We start from the raw sequence: 10,113 nt of genomic DNA, 5'->3' as shown, positions 1-10,113 counted from the left end.
GAACATTAAAAAAAGACAAAACAAGTTCCTTTTTTTTTCCTAAGGTCGCTCCTGCTAGCGTTGGCAACAGGTTTGATTGACAGTGTTGCTAAGCGCCTGCTCCCTGCTAAACAAGCGGCATGAACGGGAACAGCCTCGCTCCTGATTGGCTCTTTGGTTGCTATGATACTCATGAACGCTGTGGGTGACGTCGCACTCACTTAGATTAATTCGAATTAAGTCATTGAGAGTAATTGAGAATGATACGCTCTTTAAAACAGTAGACTCTCAGTACATTGCAAAAGAACAAATTGATGTTTTTAAACGACTCAAAGACACATTTTCGCGGTGGGCGTTGAGGCGGGGGTTGCGTCGTCAGCAGTGGTGAGTGTGTGGCTCGTACACACAGGGACCTCGCTGCAGACAGATCATCGTTTCTGTATTGACCCGGGCTCGGAGCAGAACCACATCATGGCTGCTCATTGATCGCAGGCCTGTGAGATGCCTGTGTTTGACGCCGACACATAACTGCTCCTGTGTATGTACAAACACACACTGAACACACACTGAACACACACTGAACACACTAATGACTCGAGACCCGGAGTCTGGAGTTATGTAATGTTACGGTAAAATACTGTGATCGACTCAGCACGTTCAAAATTATAAATGACTTTGTGTTTTACTTTTACACAGAGGCCAAACATAAAAATCAAGAGGCGTTGGACAGGAGCCTTATTGGGACATTTGTATTTGGATGAAAATGAGACGACACATTTACACAACATTAGACTATCCAGTTAGACCTGTTTTAAAATACAAAAATGATATCCTCATTATAAAAGACAAGGCAAGTTTATTTGTTCAGCACAATTTGTACAGAGTCATTCAAAGTGTTTTACAGAATAAAAAAAGACATTCAAATCACAATACAACTAATCAAAACATAAATAATTAATATAATAAAATGTATATTAAAGGAGAAAAGTGCAGAGTAAAAATCTTTCAGTGGTTCTGAGTCTGGATTTAAACATTGTCAAAGTCGAGGTCTGAGTCACATCTTCAGGAAGAATGTTCAGGTTTAAACTGAACAAAACAAACACTGATTCAACATGTTTAGTTCTGGTTTACTCCTGGTTCAGTCCTGGTTTAGTCCTGGTTTATTCCCACTTTAGTCCATGTTTAGTTTTGGTTAAGTCCTGGTTTAGTCCTGGTCTAGTTCTAGTTTAGTCCTGGTTTAGTCCATGTTTAGTCCTGGACTAGTTCTGGTTTAGTCCTTGTTTAGTCCTGCTTTAGTCCCAGTTTAGTCCATGTTTAGTCCTGGTTTGTGCCTGATTTAGTTCATGTTTAATCCTGGTTTAGTCCTAGTTTAGTCCTGGTATAGCCCTGGTTTAGTCCTGGTTCAGTCCTGGTTTAGTCCTGGTTCAGTCCTGGTTTAGTTCATGTTTAGTCCTGGTTTAGTCCTGGTTCAGTCCTGGTTTAGTCCTGGTTTAGTCCTAGTTTAGTCCTGGTTTAGTTCATGTTTAGTCTTGGTTCAGTCCTGGTTCAGTCCTGGTTCAGTCCTGGTTCAGTCCTGAGCAGCAGTGTTCTGGATGCTCTGCATTTGTCTTACAGTGAGAGGTCGTTACATTTATTTAACCTACTGGACACAAACACTCTCCAGTTTCTCCAAGTCTGATTTAGACAGTATATCTTTGATTTTTACAATGTTTTTAGACGTTAAAAACCTGCAGATGTTATTGATTTTAAATAAGTCTTTTCCAGAATCAATATTGCCTGTTATAAACACCAGAGACGTGACACTGTCCATTTTGTCCTGTTTTTTTTGGCACTTTTGATGTTGCTCTGTATATTTATGTTTATATGTCCACGCAGCCTTCATAACAGAGCTGTGACATAAGTAGTCTTTGACAAAAATATGCGTTGCACAAGAGCACAGCGTTGCCTTATGAAAATGTGTCACATAAGCCCGGGAGCAGCTGTTTCGTTCGCGCGCACTGGCTCTTTAAACGGCGGGCGTGGCTCCTCTACTACGGCCCGCCTTTTATGCATAACAGCCAAGTCTCTGTGCAACGGCTCTCACAGTGCAGTGGTCTGCTTAGAAAGTGGAAGCCCCATCCATCCTCTGACTGCGACCACACGGACTACGCGTTTATTGACAATCAGAGAAGTATTCCAAACGGACGGAACGCTTTTACGCACAGCTTTACGCACAGTTTTACGCACGGCTCAAACGGCACCGGCGTCATTTGGACACGTCATTTTTTTTTTTTTTTCCTCACAGCGGATCTATGAGGACGCAGACAGGTTTTCTGCCTCTTCCAGGTAAGCTGCGACTTTCTGAAATGGGATTGCTTCGTGGCAGTAGTTCTACGTTGCGCGCCTGCATATGTTTTTTTTGCGTAAATTTGCTATGCGTAATTAGCACTTTTCCTTCGCGCTGAGCTGTGGAAGGCGAGACCACAGACGCGCAACTTGTCCTCACCAATTGCTTAAGCTGACAATAATAACTTCTGTCTCCCTAAACGATCTACTTTGTATCTAATTAGATGAGCGTACTATCAGCTGAGCAGCCAGTGAGTGAACCCGCCTCTCCTCCTCCCATCTCCTCCCCCTCTTCCTCCTCCTCCTCCTCCCTGTTTGCCCGCCTGACACAGTACACTACTAAAACACTGTTATGTAATGAAACCCTTGCGAAACTTGAACTTCTCAGCGGCAACAAAAACGCGGTAGTTTAAGTTTAACTAAGGCTGGGAAGACTTTAGGGAAGGATATGAAATACCGCGGGGCACGCACTGGTACAAGAGACACAATGTTCTCGTGCGCACTGGAGTCTGCAGACAGTGGGAGCAAGAGTGCAAAAAAGCGCACGCTCCAAACTAATGTGGGAGTGCAGATGTGTGGTGTCTGAAGGATTTGGTTTTTGACGCACAATTCCAAACAGAATCGTCATAAACTCTTTTATCAGTCAGTCATAAATCAGTTTGTGGGTTTGTTTTTCCCGTTTCATCCTTACTTCATGTGACCCTGTGTGGTGGTGTTTGCAGACTTCAGGAACAGGGAGTGACCCCCTGCCTCCCTCAGCCTGCCTCATGCCGGGCGTCAGCTCCACCGCGCCCCACTATGACCACTGGGACATGGACCACCTGGACCACTACCAGCACTACTTCTACGACGACCCCGATGAGGATTTCTTCAAGTCCACCGCCCCCAGTGAGGACATATGGAAGAAATTCGAACTGGTACCAACCCCACCCATGTCCCCCATAAGGGCAGTGGAGGGGTCCGCTAAGGTTGGGATGCTTTACCCTACGCTGGGGGACAAACTGGAATGGGTGTCTCAGTTTTTGGGGCAGGATGACGAGGAGCAGGACACGCCTTGCAGAGTGGCCGCCTCCACGGAGTCTTTTGGGAACCTGAGCTCCATCATCATCCAGGACTGCATGTGGAGCGGCTTCTCGGCTGGACAGCATCTGGAGAGGGTGGTGGCGGCGGGCGAGCGGCAGGCCAAACTGTCCGGGGGCGCACCTGTTGTGGCGCCCCCTGCTGTGGGGAAAGGCGGTCAGTGCGGGGCTGGGGACGCGCCCTCGCTCAACGCTCTGACTGCGGACTGCGTTGACCCGGGAGCTGTGTTCACTTTTCCCCTGGGTGGAGTCAGTAAGAAGCAAGTGTCGTCTGGATCCGAGTCGCACTCAGAGTCTTCAGGTCAGTGGGTCGTTCAAAAAAATCACGAGTGTTGAATTTTTAAGCTGTGAAATGTCACTTTTTATCTAAATCTATATCCAAGTATAGTTAGATGGCACAACACAAAAGTTCTCTATACACTAAAAGAAAAAGCCATAATTTGATTTTTTATTATTATTTATTTGTATTATTATTACATTATTTCTTATTTATTTTAATTCATGATTTACATATAATTTAAATGGTTATTAGAATATTTTTTTTCAGTGGTAAAACATTTGCAAACCCAACTTTTTTATGTCACAGTTAAAAACCAAATGGACGACTCCTCCCTTCATTCATACATACAATATCTATAAATTTTACTACTTAGGCATAAAAAATCACTGTTTTAAGATCCTAATTCCCTGCACTACCCCCAAAAATCACTTAAGTGTCTTAACTTTCTACCCATCTCCTCAAATCTCCACTTTTTTGGATTTTCTAAACTTACTTCCGCGATATTTTATTGACCAGTTGCCATGCCGATGAGCCTGTAGCACATGATGACTGCATTGCGTTACCTTGGTGCATGCAACACATGCTTGAAGCTCCCGGAGTGACACGCCCATTCGAACATCTGCTGCCTGGCACGGCTCCAGCTCCTCCAGCTCCTCCAGCTGCTCCTCCTACCCCCCCCTCTGCTCCTCCAGTCCGACTTATGATAACAGAACCCTCCTCTCCGCCGCCCCACGCCTCTGATCCGACACCAGTTCAGTCAGGGCGCACTTAACAGGAACTTTATACATTTATCAGCTGAAGGAAAAACTCCAGGCTTTTGTAACATATTCATATTTAGTCACCGCTAAGACCTACTTTTCTTTTTCCGTGCCACATGCTCGCGTCTGGTATGGAGCCGCTGCCGTCATGTGATGTTGAGCCGTGTATAATGTGTGTGGAATGCTACAAAGGGAAACTTGTTGCTGCATTCCTGCGCTCCACAGGCTGCAGGGCCAATTGTGTCAGTGGGCCCGGGATGTGAATAGAGCGGATTAGACCGTCAGGGGCTGTATAGGCTCCTGCAAAGCTTTGACCGCAGTATTTCACACCGTTTAGGAGCATTATGTGTTTTTAAATGAGCGCGGGGGACAATGGCTAAGGTGAACTCCAGTGGTGCTATTACAGAGTCGGTGCATGTAATGTTAATGTCAGCTTTTGTTATTATATGTGTAGAGTTAAGTGTTGCTCGTTATAGGTTTAATTATTAATTCGACCAAGTGACAAAAGGCGTTTATTATTCAGGGGATGTGGATGAGAGTTGGGGGAAATGTGAAGGACCTAATTGTGACTTTTACACTTTTAAAAACAAAGTATAAAGGAGCTTTTTATAAGATGTTCTGCGCTGGAGGCTGTGGTCACTTTACTTTTGCTCATATTGTTTATATTCCCCATTATCTGGACTCTACAAATACTATTTTATGGGGGGTTACGTTCTAAAAGTAACCCGCAATAGGCGAAATCCGCGAAGTATCAGCTTAATTTTTTTATGATTCTATATATTTTTTGCTGTAAAACCCCTCACCACACACTTTATACACTTTTCTCACACAGGCGTTAATGTTTTCTCACATTTCTCTCTCGTTTAAACTCTCTCAAAGTTCAAACCTTCGTCGGAGAACGTTTCATCGACATTGTGGGTTTTGTCGAGGAGAAAACAAATTGCAAACGTACAGCACTTCAGAGTCACACTGCGATCCAATATTTACGTAAATGTTTGACAGGAAATGCGACATGGAGGAGATTGATTGGACAATGGTCTACAGTCCCTTAGCCAATCAGGACGCAGAACAAAATGCACATTCAGACGCTGTAAAAAACAAAAAAACATGAAAAATTGCACAAAAAAATCAGAAACAGTGAAACCGTGTTATAGTGAGGGACGACTGTAGAAAAGCAGCTCTCGAGGGATTTAACAGACGTGATAATTATAACGGTATTAAGCTAATCATCAAAACGACAACATTTCATGCACGCACAAGTTCTCGGTTTATTCCCTAGTGATGCAATTTATAATCTGGTAATGAGCTTTTATACAAATTCACCAGTTTTTAATGTTTTATATGGACTTTATGCTTGTTCTCATTGGGTTCTGCTGTCTAAATGAAGCTAAAGACGAAAGCTTACATCTGATTTCCTGTTTTATCGACTTTCGTGCTCATGTTGTGTCGTGTTTTCAGACGATGAAGATGAGAAAGAGGAGGACGAAGAGGAGATCGACGTGGTGACGGTGGAACACAAGCAGCAGAAGAGAAAGCCTCGTCGCTTGGTCAACAGCAGAAAACCTGTGACCATAACCGTGCGAGCTGACCCCCTGGACCTCGGCCTGAAGCGTTTCCACATCTCCATTCATCAGCAGCAGCACAACTACGCCGCGCCCTCGCCGGACTCCGCCCCCGCCGCCCCGGAACCCCCGAGAAAGAGGGTGCGACAGGAGACCGGGGCTTACGGGGCGCAGAACTCTCAGCAGCAGCAGCAGCCCCTCCCCGGCCACGCCCCTTTGAATCTGGACAGTAGACGGTGTCACGTGACCTCCGGCGCGGTCAGGTCGGAATCCCCCGACTTCAGCGCTTCCTCCCCTACCTCCTCCGCCGCCTCCCCTTCCTCCCCTTCGTCCTCGTCCCAGACCTCGCCCGTAAAGCACCTCCCCCCGTCCCACCTGTCCAGCCCCCAGTCGTCCGATTGCGAGGACACAGACAAACGCAAGGCACACAACTTCCTGGAGCGCAAGCGTAGGAACGATCTCCGCTCCCGCTTCCTCTCGCTTCGGGATGAGATTCCGGGATTAGCCGACTGCCCCAAAACCCCCAAAGTGGCCATCCTAACGCGGGCCACGGAATACCTCCAACAGCTTCATATGAGCGAGAAGCAGAAGAGCGCGGAGAGGAAACAGCTGAAGGCCAAGAGGCTTCAACTCCTCCACCGACTGGCCCAGCTGAAGCGCTCCTGAGCCTCACACTTCTTCTTCTTCAGAGACACTTAACGTTCACTTTGGGTTGATCACGGTAGAATGGTGCCGGTGGATTGTTTTTTGATTTTTGTGGTTTGCACATTAGCTTCTTGAGTGATTGACAAAGGCCATACAAAGCCAGGTGTAAAGCAGCGGACTGGGGAGCGTGGGCGGAGCAGATGAAGCAGATGTCCACGTTTCTCTCTAAAGCTTTTGTAAGAATTGAAGTACCCTAATGACAAACGGTTAAAAAGAGTTTAAAAAAATTTGCTACAGGTTTGCTGTTTCAGTACTGCATGGTCCGATCCGACGTCTGTGTATTCAAAAGCCAATTACGCTCAGTTGTGTTGCAAAATTTGTTTCCAGTGGGTGCGATGGACGGTATGATTGTAGCTAACAAACGGAAACGGTGAACAATAGGTGCGTTCGTTTCTGTTTAGCTAGCGTCTCCCTTCAGATACATAAAAGGCAGTGTCCAGCAGCAATCTGACCACAACTGATGAACCGATTGTAGCTAACAAACAGAAACCGTGAACAATAGGTGTTTTAGTTTGTTTTTGCTAGCATCACCCTTCAGATACTCATAAGGCGGCGTCCAACAGCACCAGAAGCGACTTCGACGAGCAGCGAAACATCTCCTACTCCTACAACATTTAGTAAAATATTCAAATCTGTCAACTGGACTACGGTATGATTGTAGCTAACAAACAGAAACGCTGAACAATGGGTGCATTTGTTTCTGTTTAGTTAGCATGTCCCTTCAGATACATATAAGGCAGTGTCCATTAGCAATCTGACCACACCTGAAAAGGCGATTTCGACAAGCAGCGAAACGTCTCCTCCTCCTACAACGTTTAGTCCAGTTGACAGATTTGAATATTTTACACCTCTATGATTGTAGCTAACAAACGGAAACTGAACAACGGGTGTGTTTGTTTCTGTTTAGCTAGCATCTTCCTTCAAATAGATATAAGGCAGTGTCCATTAGCAAACTGACCACACCTGAAAAAGCAACTTCAACGAGCAGTGAAACATCTCCTACTCCTACAACATTTAGTCCAGTTGACAGATTTGAATATTTTACTACAGTATGATTGTAGCTAACAAACAGAAATGGAGAACAATAGGTGTGTTCGTTTCTATTTAGCTAGCATCTCCCTTAAGATACATATAAGGTAGCGTCCAGCAGCAATTTGACCAGAAGCGACTTCAACGAACACACGAAACGTCTCCTACTCCTACAACATTTAGTCCAGTTAACAGATTTGAATATTTTACTCCACTATGATTGTAGCTAACAAACGGAAACTGAACAATGGGTGCGTTCGTTTCTGTTTAGCTAGCGTCTCCCTTCAGATAGATATAAGGCAGTGTCCAGCGACAATATAACGGCAACTGAAAAAGTGACTTCGAGCAGCGAAACGTCTCCTCCTCCTACAACGTTTAGTCCAGTTGACAGATTTGAATATTTTACTACGTTATGATTGTACTAAACACATTCTCAGGCTTCTAGCTGTAACAGAACTCCCAGGATTCAATGGGACTCGATGGGCCTGAAGCTTCCGTTGAAAGAAAAGACCGTTCGTTAGACCGTTTGGCGACCGCGCTTGGATCTCGTGGTAAAAGTCCCCCGTCTCTTTCCGTGTTAGTGTTTTTTTCTGTGTTTCTTTGTCAGTGGCTTATCTATTTAACATTCAAGGCAAGTGACGTCGCAGAAGGACTTTTTGAAACTTAATTGTTACGAAAATGTGACAATACACTCTGCACCTTTTTTGGAAAATGGTTGTGCCTGTCTGTTCTGTTGAAACTGAAGTGTTTTGTTGTTTTTTTTTTTTTTTGCATGTGGGATGTTGTCATAGCAGCTCCATGCCTGCAGAAACAGCCTGTTTGTAGCTCCGTTCTCGTATTTATTGCCACGTGGGCCAATCCTATTTAATGCAAAAGTTAAAAATTGTCTTTATTGTGCCATGGAAACCAGCCAAAAAATATGAATTGGCTTAAGAAACGAAACAAAATTCAAAAGCTGTTCTATATTTCACAATGAATGAACCCTAAGCCTATATTACGCCTATGTTATTTTGCTTTATTTTTGTGTTAGCGTAGCCGCATTTCTTGGATCTAAATGTACATAGCCCTTTATCGCCCAAAACTCACCTATAGGTTGTGGTTGGTCCGTTTCCTGAACCAGGGCCAAACTTGCTGGCATTTCAAAGAAAACTCAAAAGCTTATATATATTTTTGTTAAGAAAAAGAACTGAAAAAGTAAAATAAAACACTCATGATCACACTAGCCACTTTGTCACATTCTTTCGCGAAGCCTACTTTTGTTTTTCTCTCTGTAAGCTAACGAAAATTTGATACTATATATTTTCCTACAGAGCTACGTATGTTCTGAACCGTGTGAGCTAACGACTGTTTTGTTCTCGTAGCTGGCAGGGATGCGTGTGGTTTTGCGCCGGGAAAATTAGCGCACATCTTTTGGCCCTCTATGTGTGAAGAATCCAATCCCTTTAGCTGTAGCATTTACGGGTCGGGTGCAGGGGAAAGAGGATCTAGTGATTAAACTTTTGGCCGGGTGTAGCCCTAGTGACCTTTTACAACTGCTCTATTGTGTTCAAGCCATGTGACATACAACACTGTAGCCCTCAGACGAGTACTGTACCAATGACGGCAGAGTAGGCCACTGCTCATTCTCAGGAAACCGCAGGGAGCTTGTGAGGACAGATCTACGGAGTCTCCCACGTAGAGGGCCACTGCGATGTACGGTCTGCTAATGAACGGCACGAAACGTCATCAGCCCCGTTTGTTAATATTGTTGTTGGTTTTTTTTTTTATATTAAAGTGAACCCTCGGCGTTGTGGTTCATGGTGTGTTTTGTATGTTTTTGACTTGTTATCGTCTGCTCTTGGCTATGTCAGTGTAGCAGTGAACATTTGCTTACTTTAACCCGGTCATGTTCAGAGCCTTGTTTCAGCACTTTGTTTTTCTGTACCTCATTGCCTCTATATAAAGAGCTGGAAAATTAATAAAATGTAATTATTTGACATCAGCATGTGTCTTGTTTGTTTTCAATTTTGTATTTTATTCCAAGTTTTGTTGATACTACGAGTGGTAAGTCTGAATCATGAGCGTGAGAGTCATTTAGACTGAATGGGAGTGTTGTAGTCTTAGCTAGCTACACTCCTCGCTCTCTACATTCACCATTCACCTGCGCGGTCTCCACGGCAACACATGATAGCATCTTCACCATGGTAACAAGCGTCTTCAGCTTCTGCATAGATACACAGGAACAATTGGAGCCTGTTGTAATAAATGTTCTGGCTCATTTATCACCACATGCTAATCTCTTCAGAACGCTAATCTGTGTGTTCATAATGCTAACCTGTTCATAATGCTAATCTATTCATAAAGCTAAACTGTTCATAATGCTAAACTGTTCATAATGCTAATCTGTGTGTTCATAA

General features: G+C 44.3%; 1 protein-coding gene across 1 annotated transcript; it reads left to right on the top strand.

Annotated features, from left to right (window-relative positions):
• The first annotated feature begins 2,043 nt into the window (after window positions 1-2,043).
• myclb (MYCL proto-oncogene, bHLH transcription factor b) lies at window positions 2,044-9,698 on the top strand. The gene is made up of 3 exons (XM_033975401.2): window positions 2,044-2,304; window positions 3,027-3,684; window positions 5,880-9,698. The coding sequence occupies exons 2-3, from the start codon at window positions 3,072-3,074 to the stop codon at window positions 6,647-6,649; spliced, it is 1,383 nt and encodes a 460-aa protein (XP_033831292.1). The 5' UTR covers window positions 2,044-2,304; window positions 3,027-3,071; the 3' UTR covers window positions 6,650-9,698.
• The last annotated feature ends 415 nt before the right edge of the window (window positions 9,699-10,113 follow it).

The sequence above is a fragment of the Periophthalmus magnuspinnatus genome, chromosome 11 (genome assembly GCF_009829125.3).
Source record: "Periophthalmus magnuspinnatus isolate fPerMag1 chromosome 11, fPerMag1.2.pri, whole genome shotgun sequence".
NCBI classification, from domain to species: Eukaryota; Metazoa; Chordata; class Actinopteri; order Gobiiformes; family Gobiidae; genus Periophthalmus; species Periophthalmus magnuspinnatus.
This window is presented reverse-complemented; position numbering and strand designations above follow the sequence as displayed.

Excerpts from the sequence above, each read along its gene's own strand:
- myclb (XM_033975401.2), top strand. The coding sequence starts at position 3,072 with ATGCCGGGCGTCAGCTCCACCGCGCCCCACTATGACCACTGGGACATG. Across the intron at positions 3,685-5,879 it reads GTCGCACTCAGAGTCTTCAG|ACGATGAAGATGAGAAAGAG; the intron begins GTCAGTGGGTCG and ends TCGTGTTTTCAG.